The sequence below is a fragment of the Glycine soja genome, chromosome 13 (assembly GCF_004193775.1).
Source record: "Glycine soja cultivar W05 chromosome 13, ASM419377v2, whole genome shotgun sequence".
Classification (NCBI taxonomy): Eukaryota; Viridiplantae; Streptophyta; class Magnoliopsida; order Fabales; family Fabaceae; genus Glycine; species Glycine soja.
In genome coordinates, this window is record NC_041014.1 from 30,915,370 (window position 1) to 30,935,625 (window position 20,256).

Genomic DNA, 20,256 nt, shown 5'->3' on the forward strand with positions numbered 1-20,256 from the left:
TAAATGATAAAATTTATAAAATATTGAAAGTTGAATGATAAAATTTATAAAAATAAAATTTGAGCCCTAAAATTCATAAAATAATAGAAGTTTAATGGTAAAATTTACTATTAAACCTATTTTTTTTAATAAAACTTTAATTTTTTTCTTTAATTAACGCTTTTTAACATTTCCATTTAAGATAGAGGTGATGGAAATTAGAAAAGAAGTTCAATAAGTTAGTTGGGAAATAATAATAATAATAATAATGATAATAATATGATCAATATCAAAAAATTAAGTGTTGGATGGAAACTAAAATAAGTGTAGTAGTTATAGAGTTTATTCATCTATTCTCCGGAGTAGTTTTCATCATAATTTTCTCTATATATCTATACTTCTACTTTTAAACTTTTTTTCTTTTCATTTTATTTTCAATTAAACAAAAACTGTACATCATCATCTACATTTCCCCCCTCTGTTTTCTATTCTGTCGTACAACCACACCATTGTTTTTTCACGTAACGATTTACTGTAAACAAATCAAAGCATCATTTAAAAAATAAGTTATAAATATGGTTATATTCCTTATCTTTGAATAGAGACGAAGTTCATTTTAATTTTCATCCGGATTTCTTAGCTTAATCGCTGTTAGCTGATAAATATTAGAGTTAGAGGTTTCTTGTTAGACGGGGCTTTGCCCTTGCTACTATTATTCATTCATAAAAAATAGTAAAATAAAAGAGGATAATGTAGCCCACCACCCAACGCCGTTTAAGCGGCAAAGCGTCGTTGATAGCAAGAAGAGGCCAGAGTCGTTTTAAATCCAATTTTTCCATGTCGTTCGCATCATCATTCTCGATGCTCCGCCACCGCGCGGTGGCGGCATACGCGCCCACTCTCCTCCTCCGCCGCTTCCGCTGTCTCCCAACGATCGCCGCCAGACACCAACAACAACAACAAAACCCTAACAAACAAGCTGCTGCCCCGAGCCGCAACCTCCTGAAGGCGAAACAAACACTGAAAGAGTATTCCTGTCTTGCCCCTGTCCTCTCCCTCGAAGACAGCCCTCCTCTGACGGAATCCCAGGCCATCGGCGTGGTGGCGGCGTCGCAGGCCAACTTCATGCGCGTCATCGTCCCCGAAAATGACGAACCTTCTGGAAGCTTCCGCGGGGTGGAGATTCTCTGCGTGGTGAGGGCGCTGCTGAAGAAGATTAAGCGGAGGGTGATGGTCGGGGACAAGGTTCTTGTGGGGTCCATCGATTGGGTTGACCGCAGGGGCATGATCGAGAATGTCTTCCAGCGAACCTCCGAGATTCTCGACCCTCCCGTTGCTAACGTCGACCAACTTCTCGTGCTTTTCTCGCTCGAACACCCCAAGCCTGAACCCTTCACCCTCACGCGCTTTCTTGTCGAAGCTGAATCCACCGGAATCCCTCTCATGCTCGCACTCAACAAGACGGAGCTTGTGGATAATGAGGTGAGTCAGCTTCACGCATTCTCGGCATTCTCATTGTTTCTTACTTATGCAGTCTTAGTTATTATTATATTAATTAGAGCTCTGTTTGGATAGAATCAATTTCTCCACAAGTAATAGATAAGTCAATTGAATTGAGCTTTTTTTATAAGCTATATACTCAATTTATACACTTATAATTAGTTCAGATTAATTTATATACTTCAGGTTTTAGAGAATTTAGGTGAGAAATCTTTTATAAAAGTTAGATGTGCAAATTGATTTTAGCTTTTTGGAGATGCTCATTTCATTTTATCTTCCCATCTTTTTTTTGCAAGAGTTTATGGAAAACTTTATCTAATTAGTGTAATGTGTCTGGTGGTATGTTTAGCTGTGTTGTGAAATTTGCGATCTAGCTGGGATTATTTTCTGGTGTGAAGAAATTTATTGCTTTTGGCTTTTGTTTCTTGTGTAGATCATTAGTTCATGGAAGGCTAGGTTGCGCAGCTGGGGGTATGAGCCGGTTTTTTGCAGTGTTGAATCTGGACATGGACTTGATCTTCTTGGTTACAAGTTGAGGGATCAAACGACAGTGATTGTGGGGCCTAGTGGAGTTGGGAAGTCTAGTTTGATCAATGCCCTTAGAAGCAATCCTTCCGATGCTGCGGAAGGGGATAATTGGTTTGAGCCTGTGGGTTTTGTTGTTGTGTTTGGGTGTTTTTTGATGTCTTATACAGTGTGTATTAGAGTTTGATATTTGTTACTTGTGGATGGGTGTTGCTTTACAGATTTTGGGAAGCAAGTGGCTTGAGGATCAGCGAGTTGGGGAGGTTTCGACCAGAAGTGGTAGAGGGAAGCATACTACTCGTCATGTCTCTCTACTTCCATTGTCTGAAGGGGGTTTTCTTGCTGATACTCCTGGATTTAACCAGCCTAGTTTATTGAAAGTGACAAAGCAGTCTCTTGCACAGACTTTTCCTGAAGTTAGTAATTCTTATGATGTATTTGAATAAATTCAGGGTTAACATGATTTTTCCTGTTTTGATTTATGTTATATTATTTTCCCCCTGTTCAGATCAGGAAAATGCTTAGTGCCAATGAGACTGAGAAATGTTCATTTAACAATTGCTTGCATCTGGGTGAACCTGGGTGCATTGTGAAGGGAGATTGGGAAAGATATTCCTACTATTTTCAACTTCTTGATGAAATCAGAATCAGGGAGGAGTTCCAGCTCAGGACATTTGGAACTAAAAGAGAAGGGGATGTAAGGTATGATATGAGCAATGCGTCTTTGTTGATTGAAAACCAATGCTTCTCAGTTAATTGAAAAGTATGATGCTTTGATCAAAGAGTTCAATTCTGGGATTTTTATTCATTAATAAAATCAATATTCCGAGCAGTTTTTGTTATTACAAGGGTTTTACATATTTAATGGCTGATTCTTATTCTTTACATGTTAATACATAGATATAAACATGAATCTCACAGCACAATGCTAATTTATTTATGATAATTACCATGGTATTTACATTTTAGCCCATGAAAGAAAGTACTAAATTGCTTAAAATGTCCTCAACATGGAATATGGTTTATCTATTGGCTTTCTTTGTCCGTCAATCTTTGCATGCCCTTGTTAACATTGTGGGGGAAACAAAAAGTTTGTGAAAGTATCAGTAGAAGTATTTTTCCTGGAATATGCAGTAATGCAAAAGATCTTTTACCAGATTATCTGTGTATTGTTGCAAGTTGAACTTCCTACAACATAGTGCATGTCAGACTATCCGAAAATTGTTGCGATGTTTCTGACAGTGACAACCACCGTAATAATGCTGCTACTTACACAATATTATGATGAAACACAATTCTATTGTCTTTTTTATCTTGGGAAATTATTGAATCAGTTACCACATTGCAGGTTGAAAATGGGAGACATGGGTGTTCAGCAAGCAGAACCACGCTTGGAACCTAAGAAGCATAGGAGACAATCTCGGAAAAGCATTAACCAGTCAATTTTAGATGAATTGGATGATGATGACGACGACAATTTGCTTGATGAGGAGAATGATCCTATTTTAAGGGCGCTATTTCGTTAATCCCCAAAGTGTGCTCAGTGTAAATAGTTCATTTCTGCGCGCCTTCACTTGTATCTCTGAGTCAGCTGAGTTCCTATTACTGAAGTTCATTTATGTTTTGTTTGACCTAAGTCTCTGTCAGGTAGTCTCAATCGTGTATAGTTTGTACAAATTTCACTGATGGACACACTTTTGAATTCTGATGACTGAAAGGTTAATCCATACTTATTGCCTACAAAATTATTGAAGTGACATCCCAAAGTCTAAACACTCGTTAATATTTACATTTTTGTAAAAAAAAAAATAAAAAAAAAATATATATATATATAAGGTGGGCCAACAAACTATTTTGTTTTGTCCCACCGTTGGTCCATCCAGTTGATGGGTTAGATAGGACGGATCAATGCAGGAGTGTTACTAGGTGCACCCAGCATTTAATTAAAATATCAAAATTGTCCCTATACTTTTTTCGCATTTGTGATGGTGTGTGTGAGGGTGATCCGTAAATCGTACGGATCAAGTTGATCCATAAGATTGATACGGATCAACTTGATTTGTAAGTCTTTTACAGAACAATACGGATCAACATGATCCGTAAAAGTCTTATGGATCAAGTTGATCCGTAAAAAGCTTACGGATCATGTTCATTCGTATTGTTTCGTAAAAGGCTTACAGATCAAGTTGATCCGTAAGGTTTCTACGAATCAAGTTGATTCGTAAGCCTTTTACGGATCAACTTAAATGGCTTACGGATCAAGGATATTTTCGTCATTTTACCTTAAGTGCTGGGTACACCAGCAATAATGCTGGGTGCACCTAGCAACACCCTCAATCCAGGTTGAATGAACTAGCCCGCCCCACCACTTTTGGATGGTTTGTATACTCAAGACTCAGGCTATAATGTTCTCGGGTTTGTTTCACTACAGTAAACTAACAAGTGTTGTGGGTTCATGTATTTGTCAGGTTTGTGAAGGATTAGCCGAAACTTACATTTGAAACTGTTTGTGGTTCATGAATTAAGGGAGCTTTAGTGCTTACTTATGCTCTCAACCAGGAACTGTAGCTTAGAGTGTGCACATGTTTAGCTCCATCAGAGAAACAAGCTTTCCTTTGTTTTTGTTTTTTTTTTTTTAAAGTAAACGATTCTTCCATTCCGTGAACAAATACCCAGATTTGTGGCCTTAAATTTGTGAATTATTATAGACAAGGAACTCTAATGTCATTAGCTAATGAGAAACTGTCATGTTGCAATAGGAAGACATACGCTTCAGTTTAGTAATAATCACTATTCTTCCACGTGTAATACATGTTTGATGTGTGCTTTGTACTTATGAGATGAGAAAAATAGTATCAGTATCACATTCTTTGAAATATATTCAGTGTTACAGCTAAAACACTTCCAGTAGACAGAAACGCGATGAATAGATTACCAACAAGCAGCTCGAGAAGCACAAGTACCACAACTACAACCCAACAAGTTAAGAACACAAGCCATTTGCATCACATTTCGATGCTCAGCAAGAATTATTAACCACCAAAATCGAAGCAACAAAAAGAAAATTACAATTTCCAGATAAAGAGTGTATCTATAAAAGAAAAGAGTAATGTTGGTTTCACAATCCGACCATACTTTGAATAGTGTATGAAATCATTGGCTACTCTGCCATGAGAATGATTAATCTAACACACTAACCCGACCAACAGTGAGATATACAAGAAAAGAGTAATGTTGGTTTCACAATCCATGTGGGGGTGCAAGAAGGGTGGAAGAAAGTGAGATATAAAAAAAAATGGATGTAAAAAAATCAAAACTCAAAGCGAACAGATATAACCTTTGCAGTCCAAAGAAGTAAAGTACATTGTAATATCCAATGAAGGGGAAAGGGAGGGAAGAAGAGTAAGATATACAAAATTCTGCCAAAGCATGAAATTTTTTAACTCAAGAAAATACTAGCACTAAGATATGTCAAAGAAGCCTACTTCTTAACCGACTTCTTCTTTGAGCTTACATTCGGAGATGGTTGAGGCTTTGGATGCTTCTCTAACTCACTTGGATCCAACCACTTGAGAGGATGGTGGTTGAAGAAGGGCCAATTAGGGACAGTCACCAATGTGGTGAGAACCACACCACCAGCATATATGAGGATCATCATTTGGAAAGAAGCCATAAGATATCCTGTTGCAAATGCAATCACAGCAAATGCAACAATTATTAGCTGCATTAGCTGCTCTGTTATCTTTTGCCCTTGCCAGTCCATCTAATGAAGCAAAAACATAAGGAAAAATACTCAGAAACCTTATAAATCCAAATAACAACAATGGAAAGAAAAAAAAAAACTACTTTAGATCTACAGCATGCTACTGCTACAAGATGCACAACATACTGGTAGTCATATGATTATACCAGAAAACACAATCTACATAAACTATGCAGATTACAATAATGAAATCATCCAAGGGTATCTTTCTCGGTAATAAAACAAGAATCTCTTCTGTCTTTATTTGAAATATTTTATATTCTATTCATTAACTGCCAGACAAAACATGAAACAGAATCATCCAAACATCAAGTAAAGTTCATTCTTCAGAGCCCTTGACAAACATCAAGCCTAATAATCAATCACAATCACGATGGAGGTTGAGACCGGACTAGGACTATGAAAATTAAAATAGATATACTGCCAAAGTCAAATACATCAGAATGTGGAATTGCATAGAAGTAATGTATGTTCTATACTTATTATAAAGCCACAAAGAACCAAAACATTTTGAACAGCAGCTGCATGCCACAAAGGTCTCAACAAATCTAGGACTAGATGTCACTTTTACGGTTCAAAATTGAAAAAGGGGAAAGAAAAACTCTAATCTCTGTACTCTGTAGTTGAAATTGAAAAAGGGTTGCTCAGAGATCGATGAGACTTTCGCTAAGGTTCACTTCACCAAATCCTCTAAAAATACAACTGTAATTGGCAATAACTGTGTCCCTAACACAAAAACACTAATCGTAAAAGCAAAGCCTAAACGAAATTCCAATAAAAAAATTGATATAGTTAAACAAAGACATAAGATAAATAATGCAGAAACAAGACATTTCTTATAGTGTTTTGAAATGGGGTTTCCTACAATAGGGTAACCCGAATAAGAAGAGATTCAGGAAATGAAAAAATCGCAGCCAAACGAAAGAGTGGTTATCGATTTTGGCGACAAAAACAGTTTTCTTATGGCAGTCAAGCACAACAGTGAATGATAAATAAAACAATAAAAGAAAGAAAGAAAGAAGAGTCTTAGTCATCATACCTTTGGTTTTTGGAAGATGATGGAATGCAGAATAAGAGTTGAAGGAAAACCAACTCTACTCGGTCAAAGATTTGACCAGCGACCGCGAGCGAGGCATCTTATGGTTACGGCAAATGGAGTTTTAGCACATATATTTGGGAAAGCTATTTTTCTTAAAATAGATTTAAGCTTTTTTTAAATATTACTTTTTAATTACTAAATTATTTATTGAAAATTATTGATGAGGTACATTTGTAACGTTAACTATTAGAGTTTAATAGATATTAATGCACACGGTTTTATGTTGTCAATTTAATATGACTTTTAATTAAATGATAAAGAAAAACAATTTTTCATTATGGGTACATTTATTATTATTTATCCTAACTATTACTACTTTCTTGTGATTTTTTTATATTTATTTTTATTTTGAAAATAGTATTAGAAAATATAAAATATAAAATATTTATATTAATAATGAACAAAGCTTAACTCATTAACCAATGTTTGCAAAATTGTTCAAAATATTATAGTAGTTTTTGACACTTATAGAACAATTATGCAGATATCAATCAGTTCTTAACTTTCACTAATCTATTAGGCTGACATTACTAGGGTGTTTGATTTAGAGGATTAAAAATACATTGAATTAAATGTAAGAGGTGTAGGTCTTAACAAAAAAAATCATCTTCAAAAACAAACACGACCTTAGTGTTCATATTTATTTCGGCACGTGTACTTTTCCATTATCGTATATACCAACTTCGCATAATTGTATTTATATGTAATGTGTAATGAATTAGTTAAGGTTAGCTCAATAATTTATGAAGTTTATTTTCGTCGGGAGACATTTTCTAACAATCCCCAACTTCACCAAGTTTGCTCACATAATATATCCAAACGAATTCATACGTTTGGAGTCATTGTAATGAATTAGTTAAGGTTAACTCAATAATTTATGAAGTTTATTTTTGTTGGGAGACATTTGTTAACAATTCCCAACTTCACCATGTTTGCTCACATAATGCATCCAAACGAATTCATACGTTGAGTCATTGTAATTAATAATTGATGCTAGATTTTGAACAACTTTTTCCGTAAGTTATAAAATTTAAGTATTCAAGTGAATTTAACTTGATAATTAAACGTACACCGAACAGGTCCCGAGTTCAACCATTAACCATAGTATTCTACCAGAATTTAGAACGATCAAAACTTAGCCAATTGAACGACGATGATGATCCATCAGTTGATTCGACATTTTGAAAACATGAAAAATGCCGTCAAAGATATAGTATTACGGGTTGCGTTATGTAGCCCAATTGCTCTCCAATGTCCAGAAGCACGCATCTTCTCAACTACGCCCTTTCATTTTTCTCACTCGCAAAATCAAAAATAACAAGAGTCTACTTCCGTAAATGCCCAGCAGCAGGGATCCACCCACACAGTAATTGAAACTAAAATCAATCATCCAATTGCCATAATAAAAATTCCCAAGTAACTCAATTAACTTGAAACATAGTATACGAAACAAAAGGTGCTGTTCAAGCTTCAAAAGCAGCTCATAACAAATATAAAGGAAAATGATCGACAAAACTGACATAATCTAGGAATGTAGGTCATCCGATAACTAGCTTCAAGGGCAATTTAAGATGAAGCACCACTTCGAAGAGCACCCTTCTTCTTGCTTGTTGCCAATTGGGTCTCAGCCTACAAGAACAATAATAGATAAGAATTTGATGCAAAAGAAAAGAGGAAGTATATATACTGTTAACAGAGAGATGGTCAATCATTACCTCTTTCTTCACAGGCTCTTCCTTCTCAGACAATATCAGCTCAATGTGGCATGGAGATGACATGTAAGCTGCAAAAAAAAAAAGGACTCTCTCAACAAAAGCATGTAATAGTAGTCCATTAAGTCGACAATATCAACAAAATCAGTAACATACGGTTGATTCTTCCATGAGCTCTGTAGGTACGACGCCTTTGCTTCTGTGCTTGATTAACCTGGACATGGGAAATGTACAGAGCATCGACATCCAAACCTTTTACCTGTGTTAAAGCAATCAAAAGTTTTATTACTTAGAAAGTTGACTTAAAATAATCATATGAAAAATCAAATCAAATACATATACAGGACACATACCTCAGCATTACTCTCGGCGTTCTTCAGCAAATCTAGGATGAACTTAGCTGATTTGACGGGCCAGCGTCCTTGACCATTGGAGTGTCTGCTCTTAGCCTGGGCTGTCCTCCCAACACCACCACAGAAGCGTCGGAAAGGGATGGCCTGTTTGTGGGCCAAAACATCCTCCAGGTATCTTTTAGCTTTAACCAGGGGCAACTTCCTGATGGCAAAGGCAGTCTCCCTAGTGTTCTGTGAAGTGGACAGACAAACAAATTATTTGAAAGCTCATCACTGACCAATAACCATCCTTATGAAACTTAAATCAACATAAGTGGAAAACATATTAACCTACAAACAATGGTGGCTATACCCCAAATGGATTAGAATAAAAGCAATGCATATTTTTTTAACACGAAATCGAGTTAACCGAGTTAACCAAGTTAACCATCATTAATAGCATATGCGGAAAAGCGTGTTCCATCATTTACTGAACATTCAGTCACATCAAAAGAGAACAGAGGTTCACCCAATAACAATGGAAATTATATCCCTGAAGTTTACGAGAGGCAAGTCCACACAATCAAAAACAAACCCCTGCTTTTTTCATCAGGTTTCCCAAATTATGGACATACAATCATAATGCAAAAATGCATACAAAAATAACATTACATTCAATTCTAAAAATTAGGGTTAGGCATATGACATATAATGGTCTAGTACATCATAACCCGAGATCATCAAATGGTAACAAATCTAAGTACCTTGAAATGCACTCTGAGGTCAGCGCCTCTGGCCTTGCAGGCTGCAATAACGTGACACAATCGGCGTATTAGTTTAAATTAACCTAAAATCAACACTTAAAAAACAAAACGATACATAAATAACCACTGTGCAAAAACACAGAAATCGTATATATTAAGGTTTATTCAAATTATGAGAGCGAAAGAGGACTTACACTTGGTGGGATTGTCGGGTTCTCTGGAGTACTTCACCTGAGAAAAGAAAAAAGAGAAAACGAAACAGCGTTATTATGAGATCTAAAAAGCGAATTTCAGAGGAAAAAGCTGAGAATCATTGTTTGGTGCCGGTTACTTACCATGGCTGCGGCGTCTTCTTCTTCCGCAAGGTTGAAGCAGAGCAACGGCTGAAGGAGGAAGAAAAACTAGGGCACAAATAGCGCTGATTTGCTTTATATATAATGGGTACCCGTCCTCTATGAGGTTTGGTAGAAGATGCATCGATTATGGGCTTCAAATAGATCCGGCCCAACTAAACTATGATTTAGTTTTTGGGCTGATACTATTCTAGGTCCAGGTCTGTATCAACTACATCTCCATTTAAGTAACTTTTTTAAGTTACATTTTATAGTTTTTACATAATTTTATGTGGTCTCTTTAATGTTATATCATTTTTAAAAAACTCATACAATTTCATTTCAATGGTAAAAAATCTGAAGAAATTTTAAGAAACTCACTTTTATATTTTTTTAAGTTTCACTTAATTTTGACTAAAGTAAACTAATTAATTCAATAAATGGTATTATTTATGATTAGTAATATTTTGATTATTCTCAAATAGTAACAAGTGTATCTTAAACATTTTCATTTATTTTTTCATAAAAAAATTACTTTATTTTTTTTGTCAATAAAACCATAAATAATATTTCCCCCCATATAGAACCCTTAGACCCATTTTTTACCCCAAATTTGGCCCTCTCAATTTTTCAATGAATCTTCATTCTCATCTCCCTCAATCTCAAATTTCTTCTATGTTTATCATGTTTTGCATTTGGAGTTTGAAACTTGGAGTGGTGCGACAACAAACATATAGGGATAAAAATGTGGTGCATATTGCACAACACGAAAGCGAAGTGCGACGACAAAGAGAAACAAACAAGTGCAAGGGTGATTTGAATTGGAGAATGTTCTTCTATGTTGTTATTGTTGGATGATGATTCTTTTGTGTTGATGTTCTTCTTCTTCAATTTTGTTATTTTCCCTCTTTTTGGGGTTGTTGGTACTTTTTGGTGTAAAAAAATAATTTTTTATTGCTAAGGAATGATTCCTTACATAAGGAGCGAATCTTACAAACTCTCTCCATTATGTAAATTTATTTCAATAAAGAAGAAACTCCAAGATATCATTTATTTTCGTAAGAAATCCTTCAGAAAATTCCATTGGAGATGCTCTAAGTAAAGACTTAACATTTTATATTGGAAAATATTTAAAAATAACAGTTAAAAATCTATGGGAATATTTACTTAAAAAGGTCTATGGAAATTAATCAAATTAGAGTGTAGTGTTCTTTATACTTACTTTATTTAAAAATTAAAAACACTTACAAATATACTTAAAATCATCTATCAATAAGATTTTAAGATATGCAAAATCAAAGCCATATTCTTATGAGATATGACTCAAATCCTTAACAACTAAACCAATATATGTTGACATGAATAATAATTTTCTATTATCGTATCTCAATTTTTTTTTACGACAGTAAAGAATTATTTATTTCTCTTAATATCATCATAAATATCCTCTAGAGCAAAATAACAAAAAATAATGTCTAAATAATAAAAATAAAACTCAAAATTGCAATCTAATTAATTGTTTAAATTTTGAATACAAAAGCATAGAAATTAATAAGGAGACATTTGTTTCAAATTATCAAGCAAGAATGTATGCTTGGAAATATCACATTCTCATGTTTGTTATAAGTTTTATAAAAATATTTCTAGGAATACTTGACTCCGAGCATATCAAATACAGATATTTATGTTGCTTCTTATTCATATGCTAAGAGGTGAGTATAGTGATTCTCACGAAGATAAAAAATATTTTATACAGTAACTATGCATCCCTACTTATTTCTTCACATTTTTTATTTTATTTTTTAATTTAAATTTTTTAAATTCTTTTCTTTCTAAAATTCCTAATGACAACCAAACATGTTTCATGAGAATAATATTCACATACTAATAACTATTGACATGAATGATATTGACTTATATTTTTTAATCAAGCAGTCTAAAATTTTAAGTTTTGATTAACCATTCGTATGAAATACGTTATATTAAGTGATGAATGCTCACTTTACATGATCTTATCAAGACCTTTAATTTAGTCACAACATTAGTCCTTAAAATTCAAAAATCGTTATTTTACTCTTGGTTTGGTTGTGTTTAGGCTTCAAATAGATGGAAAAATGAGATTTTTTAATTTTTTTTTTTGTGAATCTCATATCTTTATGACTTTAATTTAATTCAAATATTTACCAAGTGTTATGTCCAATTGAGGTTAATTAATGCCACAATTTCAGTCAAATAATTTATTTAGGTTTCAAAGTTCAACCCAGTGAGTTGGACAGAAGAGACAAACAACTACTAATGTCTAACTTGGTAAAAGGAGAGGCAGAAGAGACAAACAACGTGGAGTTTGGAAACGACAGAGTAATCTAAATACAAAAACACTTTTGTTGTTACTTCTTAGAATAGGTACTAGAGAGAGTACCACATTCACCATCCACCATCCAATTGTATTTAGCAGATCCCAGAAACCAAACCAAAAGGATTAGATTAGATTGCGATTCAGCGCTATTATGGGCCTCGTTAGGAACAATGCCACCTTCGTTCCCATTTGCGCTTCCTCAACTTCTCACGCCTCAGGTTCATTTATTTTGAATTTTCACATAATTTCATTCTTCTCTTTTCGTGCTCCGTTTCGTTGCATTAGTTGTATAACTTTAGAACAAAACTTACATACATTTTCATAACTGTTATCATATTCTTGTGTAATTGTCATTACTGGAGTATTCATGTCTGTTCATTCAATATCAACACACCCCGACCTTGTGTACCTCACTACCATTACACCCCGTGTAAGCACACGAATGGAGTGAAACTCAAATAGTGATTATGAAACAACACAAAAAAATAAGGAATTGTATCTAAATTTTGTGGACAATTTTATTTTTTGAATAGGTTTATATTTTTTTTTTTCTCTACTGAAATTACAAACGCTGCGATCTGTTTAAGCTATTTCTTACAGTTCCCCGCCCCTTATTATCGATATAATTTACGAGCCATGTATTGAAGATAACATCGGGTTTTGAGATAAAAGAATAATAATTCTATAATGTTTCCTAAATTTGAAGAATCCAATGTTACCAAACCGAAAAAGAAAATCAATTTCAGTGCCGAATTCGGTGTTTTTGAAGCGGACGGTTTGTTTGTTTCGTCAAGTCAAGAACCAGTGCGAGAGGTGAGGGTCCACCTAGGACGAGAGAGCATGTGTGAAATTAGTCAAACCAAACCAAACTACATAGGAATTAGGATTGTGTAATGGAGTTGTTAGTTGTTCCAGTGAGTGAAGTCTGATGTAACAAACAAGATCATGGGAATGGTAGTGGGGAAGGGAAGTTACCAAAACCAGGAAGAAATAAACTAACAAAAACACCAAAGGCCGAAGACAAGCAAGCAAAAAAAAAAAAGATCAGTTATTTTATTAGTCACATGGAGAGGATAATAATAATAATAATAATAATAATAATAATAATAATAATAATAATAATAATAATAATAATAACAAATTAATTAAGAAACTAAAAAAATATTTTTATTAAAATATAAAATTATGTTGTTTATTGTTTTTTTTCTCTTCTGTTATGATTTACTTAATAAATATTTTTTAATTATTTAATGAATGTCTTAAAAAACTGGTTAATCAGATTCTAATAATAATAATATGTAATGTAATGAATCCTCGTCTGCCCATGTTGTCGCATGGGGCCCTATCGGCTCAACATCACAGCTCACGGTTTGTCTAAGTCATTTTGCTTTTATGTTTGTCGGGGCAAAAGACGACAATAGACACTGTTCAAATTACCACTCTTCTTCCTCTTCTCCTCCTTCACCATACGCAAACTCTTTGATTATGTCCCCTACAAAGTGATACGGTTCGGTTCCACCCAAAACACAACATTTCTGCCTTATTGATTAGTGCATTTGATTTGGTCATGTGCTGCCACTACTACCTCAATCAACTTGTAAAAGAATAAAAGATAAGATAACATTAACTTCTTTTTCTAGTTGCTTTCTTCAACCAAGTGACGACTACTACTACTACTACTACTACTTACTGGCTTTGTGTTGAGAAAAGGTTGAAATAAAAGAAGAAAAAAGGGTTGAATGGGGAAGTCTCCTGATTGGTTGTATACAGATCATGCAACAACGTGTGGCTCCCCCGCATCAGCATGGATTGGTAAAGGACTCACCTGTGTTTGCTTCAAGCGTAAGGGAAACTGTCAACGAATCTGCATTAGTTTGACCCCTTTACAGGTTAGTTAGTCATTTACAAACTGTCAACGAATCTGCATTAGTTTGACACCACACATTGCTGTTTTACTTGATTCACTAGTTGTAGTTTTCTACTTAAATAAATTGTTGTATTACTTTTAATCTCATTAATATCTGGACATGTTCTGTTTTGGTTTATCTAGCCGGGGGTACTATTGGATTTACTTGAACCTGTTTTGCTGCTTTGTCATACTCTGGACAAGCTTGAATGCCAGCTTCTTGCTTTCTAGTGTTTTCATTGTGCTTATGTAACTGTTCATTTAAAATAGAAACCCTCTTCAAAAGTTACAATTAAAGTTATAAAAGTTGGGTTTTTTTTACCAATTTGTGTCTCTCTGTCAGTTCAAGAAGTTGAGCCATTTGTATATTGTCCTTTTTCTCACTCTTTTCAAAACCTGCTATTTACAAATGCAGAACTTTTTCAATGACCTGTGAAAATATATTTCAAGATAGTTTTTGAGAATAACTGAAAAGCTTTTGAAAACTAACTATTGATAGTTTTCGAAGGTAATTGAAAAATGTGACTATAACTAGAGTTTCATGTTGGAAATGTTGTTTTGTTTTCTGGGAATAATTGCAGAAACAATAATTGAAAATGCATTCATAATTTGTTTCCAAACTGTCTGGTGCTCTGCATCATAAATGGTTTAATAGTTTTTTTTCCTCAATTTTTTTCTTGCCATGAATTTGATGAGGACATAGAGCAGTGAGGAAAACATGAAAAAAAGGAAAAGTAAATGAATTCATTGAGCAGCAACTTTGTAAAAATTTTGTAGGAGGAAAGACTGAGAAGACTAAAGCGCCGGATGAAAGTTTACTTTGATGCTTCCAAGCTTGAACACCAGGTACAAATTCTGTAACTTTTGGTTTCAACATATATCTTAGTTTATTATTTTCCTTTGCATTGTGATTGTAGTAAGCAACATTTGCTGAGGGATTTGCAGCAATCCTATTCTCAGTTAAATTTTTTACACCATCAAATTGACATATAAAATTGGATGGCAAAGCCAAATTTAGCAGAATTTTATTTATTCACATCTGTTTATTAGCCTTCTTTTGCAAGCTACTCATTTAGAAATTCTTTCAAGAACAGGAAGCGTTGAGAGCTCTGTGGTCTGCTTCGTTTCCTGATCAGGAGCTCCAAAGCTTGATTTCTGATCAATGGAAAGAAATGGGATGGCAGGGTAGAGATCCATCTACTGATTTCAGGTTAATTTGCCTTGTCAACCCCTTTCTTAGTTTTTGTGCTGTTTTTCCTTCTTGACATGTCATTTTTCATTTCTTCTGGACCAAATTTTTTTGAACAGAGGAGCTGGTTTCATTTCATTGGAAAACCTACTATTCTTTGCGAAGACATTCTCAGTAAGATTCTGAACTAGCTACTATCTTTCGGTGGCACCATTTCTATCTTTGACTCCCAAAATAAAAATATTTGGATCTGCTTCTTGACTTCAAGTAAAAACTAAGAAGGTCTAGTGGTGAAGGGTAAAGGGAAGGGAGGAGAGGTCGTAGGTTCGAATCCCTCCACTAACAAAACAATATTACCCGCTAACATTTGTCGATAAAAAAAGTCATTGATTTTTCTAAAAATAATGTGACATTTTATAGATGTAAGAAATAAGTGTTTTTGCCCCAACTTCTGCTTACAAATAATTTATTTGCTTTTGTTTTGATGTTCATCTACTTGTTGCAGACTTCTTTTCAGCGGCTACTGAAGAAACAAGGAGGAAAAGGAGCTGTTTGGGAGTATCCCTTTGCTGTTGCTGGCGTTAACATCACATTTATGATTATGCAAATGCTGGACCTTGATGCCAGTACGTCATGAAATTTCTTTTGCACCAAAACATAGTTGTTGACTTATTTTAGTAACACATTCTCATATTTAATTAGACATAAAATCTTGTGGCCTAAGTCTCTAAGGAAAACTCAAATCACATAACATTCTAATCTTAAAAGGGGATAGAATTTGTCATTAATTACAACAATATTTCTATCGTCGGGCTGTTTCTTCACTTGCAGCCAAACCCAGGACTTTTGTAAGAGCAGTTTTTCTACAGATGCTTTCAGGTTAGAATCAGTATCTGTTTTCTTCACAATTTATACACAAATATTTTTGGGATGTTATCTTTTATGACATTTACCCGAGAGTTCATTCAAAGGTGGTGATTTCTTAATTACTATTCCTCTTTCTGATACATTTTTACAGAAAATGAATGGGCATTTGACTTGCTTTACTGCGTGGCATTCGTGGTTATGGACAAACTGTGGCTGGAGAGAAATGCTACTTACATGGAATTTAATGTAAGCATCCGTTGCGTACTTGTTGGGTATAGTTCATGAATAAAATGTCACATTTTAGTATGATACTTTTTTTTATTAACAAATGTTAATTGTTAGAATGTTAGTTTTGTCAAGAAAGGAGATCGAATCCCTGACTTTTTTTCTTTTTTCCTTCTCCCTTACTCATTCAACCCATCTTGTATATCCTGTTACAGGATGTCTTGAAATCCACGCGAGTTCAGCTAGAGAAAGAGTTGTTGATGGATGATGTTCTACGGATTGAAGACATGCCTTCTTACAGTCTTCTTTGTTGACAAGTGGCCAAAACCCTCACTTCCACCGAAGCATAGTTTGTGTAATGTGTACATCCTCGCTCACTTGCTTATTGAATCCGTAGGTTTAATCTATGACCATTAACTAGGTCTAGCATATCTTTTTAATTTATCATCCTCTTCATTCCTTACATGATATGATAGCTCTAACTTAAAATGAACTCGACTCCTTGACTAATGACTAGTGCTAAAGAAATTTCCACATTGCCGGGTGGATTTGTATCTTTACATTGCTTCCACGAGATTCTCATTTGGAAGTTTTGACTAATTAGTGATTGGATTCACATCTATTAATTGAATCAATTATTACGAGTTCATAGTCTGGTAAAGCTGCAATTTCAGAGTTTTGTACATTGCGGCTAACTCTTTCACGAGCTCCTCCAAATCATTTATAATTTCAAGTGAAGAAAAACATGCTAATCTATACCATTTACGTGGACATACAAAAGTATCCCAGATAATCATAGAACTTAACTTTCATTTATTGTCTGTTTAGAGATTTTTAAATTGATAACTAATTAAAAATCATCTAAGAAATGGATTTTAAAGTAATTATTATAAAACTAAATGATCTATATGAGACAATTTATGTTTGGATAATTGTATAAGATTATACTGTAAAATTGTTGATTTAATTTTGTTATAAAATGGATGATGAGATAGAAGGTAGGCTTGTTCAAGCCGTTTGAACGTTCCAATTACGAGAGATCAATTGCCGAAATCTGTGCGATATACTTATTTTTACAAAATAATAGTTCATTCTGTAAAAAAAAAAGTTAATTTTTTATCTTTTTTAAAACCAAATTCTTTTCCATAAAAAAAACCCAACTCTTATTTTTAAATTTGATGACACCTACTATGTATATTTGATCAGGGGTATTTTGGAATTGTTGTTTATCCATATTCCATATCTTCAAAGACAACGGCTTTCCACTGAATTCCACCCTGTTTATTGACGGGTCTTTAGCACAGTTTCTCGTCAACAAGCTATTAGCTATAGCATCTCTTTCCAATAATTTGTGTCTCCCAAGTTCCTGAGTGATATTTGCTTTGACCCTAATTATAAAAGGTATTTTCTGTGAGTTTTTCTTTTAATTCTGCACACATATAGTATCTTCTCGTATCAAGGTTAGTTTACTAATGGACTGAGCCACACACACATTATCTCATAATTTTGTGGACCCGGACTATAAGCCCTAATAGTATTAATTTTTTGAACTAAGCTAAGCAAACCAACATTCACATTCACATTCAACCCGTGTTCAAAATTTTATTTGATAAAGGAGATCAAGGTAATTAATTTACTAGAATATGCTGCTGTTGATTTTGCCCTGCAAACAAGCTAAAATGAAGCATGCTATTTGAATTGGCAACAATGCATGTGCTCCGCAAACTGGCTTGTTACTATTTGCCACCTTAGCATTCAGCAATAAGCCAATAAGGAAGGGAATGAGGCGTTAATGATTGCTGTGTTCCCATGCTTGAGGAAGTGGAACCAAAGTGTCGCGTAAAATTCAGCTTAGCTAGCTATCACCACCAGTTAATGGGAGATTTCAGTTGTTATAATTTACCAACAACTTAGCAGTGTACTTTTGATAATGTTATGAAATGTAAATATTTTATAAACGTACCCATTCCACCAATCCGGCAATTTATAACCATCATTTAAATTAAAATTAAAAACCAAAGTTATAGAAATTGATGGTTTTTGGATACCGTGTGTTGTGATGCTAAACCATTTCCTTTTTACTTGTTTTTAATGTTAAACCAAGGACCATATGAAATTGGCTTGTCCTTATAAAAATATATCAGGTGGTCCCCGGTATACGTACAATTTGTTTCCCTTGAGCCTAATTTGTTTAACTGAGACATTTGTATACAAAGTCCTGAGTAGGGTTCATTTTCTTTTACCTTCTTTAGTAGTAGGGATTTTGTTTTTAGTAGTAGGAATTTTGTTTTTTATCAGTAAAAATTGAACACAGAAAAATTTACAATACTCAAATGTTTTACTCAAGTAATTAAATTAGATCTCTTAATTAATAGTACGAATTAAACATCACTTACAAAGGAAATATCCTTAGTAATAAAAACTCTTTAGACACCATTCCAATGATAAGGCATATCTTAAATTCTTGTATTGCCTAATACCCGAAAAAACTCGGCAATTGGAATATTTAGTAAATCGTATTTGTTTATAATAATAATAATAAAATTCCCAAAAAAGCTCTACGACAATTTTTTTGCAATGCAGAGTACATGCAAAGAATTGTCCAGATTTATACTAAAGACAGGTCCATGTGTGATGTGTATAACACATGTATACGCACAGCCGTCGCATGCAAGAATTTATCTAGAACTATAATTGCTTCTTTCTTCTCCTATTGGATTGCTTAAATGACATCATGATTTGTACTAATTTGTTTCTTTATTAGCTCATCAATGTGTTAAAGGAAACTCTTGTCTTCCTTAAACCTTATTTTTGGGTAAAGACAGAATTGATCTCCGGTATTCTTCGTGAAATGTTGTCACTTTAGAATGATTGAGAAGGAAAAAAAAATTCATTAGTCTGCGCAGTTTAGCATAATAATATTTCCAATAAAAAAAACGTGACTGAAGTTCGGTGCTTCTATGTTTTACAATTTATCTTGTGTTGTATAACATCAATTACTCAATAATTTTGGAGTTCTTAGTATGTCGGACTTATTGACTGGGAAGAAATGTGTCAGTAGTATATTCTTTAATATACTATTTTTATACATTTTTAATTATTAATTAAAATTTATTAAAAAATAAAAAATCATAAAAAAAGACTCACTAATAATAATAATAAGTCACAAAAATTTATAATTTTGAATAAATTTCACCTAACAATAAAGTGTATGTTTTTAAAAAATATATTAGTGTATCGTTAGTTTGTCACAAATTGACAATTTTCCTCTCGCTTCCTCAACATTTTTCTCCTTTAATTCGATTAAATACAACTCCAAGGATGATGATTCGAAGGGGTGTATTGTAAAATTCATGAATACAATATTCTCATTTAATGTTTTCATCTTTATGCCGCCTTTCGTCCTTGACAAGACACAGCTCAGCTTTACTTCGTTGCAGGAATATTAAGGTAGAACGTTTTATTCGAAGTTCTTATAAGAACTCCAAAATTAATTTTGCTGCTCTTGTCTTTGCACCTAAATAATGAACCGTTTTTTTTTCTTTAAAAAAAAGCTCGCAATACACGTGATAATGATGGCGTACTAAATTCGATCTCACTTCTGGGAACTTACAAGGAAAATAATCAACTTCAACATCCATTACAAAAAGCAAAAAATAATTATTTCATACTTATCTATCCCAATCAAGATCAGCATCATATATTTA

At 33.8% G+C, this 20,256-nt stretch overlaps 4 protein-coding genes and 1 non-coding gene across 8 annotated transcripts; 2 read left to right on the forward strand and 3 right to left on the reverse strand.

The window, feature by feature from the left end:
• The first annotated feature begins 531 nt into the window (after positions 1–531).
• LOC114382196 (small ribosomal subunit biogenesis GTPase RsgA 1, mitochondrial-like) lies at positions 532–3,763 on the forward strand. Of its 2 annotated transcripts, none has more exons than XM_028341456.1 (5): positions 532–1,461; positions 1,913–2,128; positions 2,226–2,420; positions 2,513–2,701; positions 3,353–3,763. In XM_028341456.1, the coding sequence occupies exons 1-5, from the start codon at positions 817–819 to the stop codon at positions 3,404–3,406; spliced, it is 1,299 nt and encodes a 432-aa protein (XP_028197257.1). In that variant the 5' UTR covers positions 532–816; the 3' UTR covers positions 3,407–3,763. The 2 variants fall into 2 exon arrangements, with proteins under 2 accessions (XP_028197257.1, XP_028197256.1); XM_028341455.1 differs by having other exon boundaries at positions 569–1,461; positions 2,513–2,706.
• A 1,527-nt stretch (positions 3,764–5,290) lies between these two features.
• Positions 5,291–6,924, reverse strand: LOC114382197 (probable signal peptidase complex subunit 1). Of its 2 annotated transcripts, none has more exons than XM_028341457.1 (2): positions 6,807–6,924; positions 5,291–5,767 (listed from the first exon to the last, which is right to left on the reverse strand). In XM_028341457.1, the coding sequence occupies exon 2, from the start codon at positions 5,765–5,767 to the stop codon at positions 5,486–5,488; it is 282 nt and encodes a 93-aa protein (XP_028197258.1). In that variant the 5' UTR covers positions 6,807–6,924; the 3' UTR covers positions 5,291–5,485. The 2 variants fall into 2 exon arrangements, with proteins under 2 accessions (XP_028197258.1, XP_028197259.1); XM_028341458.1 differs by lacking the exon at positions 6,807–6,924 and adding an exon at positions 6,633–6,653.
• A 1,312-nt stretch (positions 6,925–8,236) lies between these two features.
• On the reverse strand, positions 8,237–10,126 carry LOC114380867 (60S ribosomal protein L17). The gene is made up of 7 exons (XM_028339957.1): positions 10,010–10,126; positions 9,869–9,905; positions 9,675–9,715; positions 8,932–9,162; positions 8,735–8,837; positions 8,582–8,649; positions 8,237–8,495 (listed from the first exon to the last, which is right to left on the reverse strand). Exons 1-7 carry the CDS (start codon positions 10,010–10,012, stop codon positions 8,433–8,435), a joined length of 546 nt encoding a protein of 181 aa, XP_028195758.1. The 5' UTR covers positions 10,013–10,126; the 3' UTR covers positions 8,237–8,432.
• On the reverse strand, positions 9,384–9,517 carry LOC114382846. The gene has a single exon (XR_003660307.1). It is a non-coding gene; the product is annotated as a small nucleolar RNA snoR74 (small nucleolar RNA).
• Positions 10,127–12,393: 2,267 nt separating the features above from the next.
• Positions 12,394–17,184, forward strand: LOC114381490 (ELMO domain-containing protein B-like). 2 transcript variants are annotated; one of them, XM_028340758.1, is made up of 9 exons: positions 12,394–12,580; positions 14,133–14,251; positions 15,046–15,114; positions 15,363–15,478; positions 15,577–15,631; positions 15,963–16,083; positions 16,289–16,336; positions 16,476–16,570; positions 16,765–17,184. In XM_028340758.1, the coding sequence occupies exons 1-9, from the start codon at positions 12,514–12,516 to the stop codon at positions 16,861–16,863; spliced, it is 789 nt and encodes a 262-aa protein (XP_028196559.1). In that variant the 5' UTR covers positions 12,394–12,513; the 3' UTR covers positions 16,864–17,184. The 2 variants fall into 2 exon arrangements, with proteins under 2 accessions (XP_028196559.1, XP_028196561.1); XM_028340760.1 differs by having other exon boundaries at positions 12,424–12,580; positions 14,073–14,251; positions 16,765–17,171.
• The last annotated feature ends 3,072 nt before the right edge of the window (positions 17,185–20,256 follow it).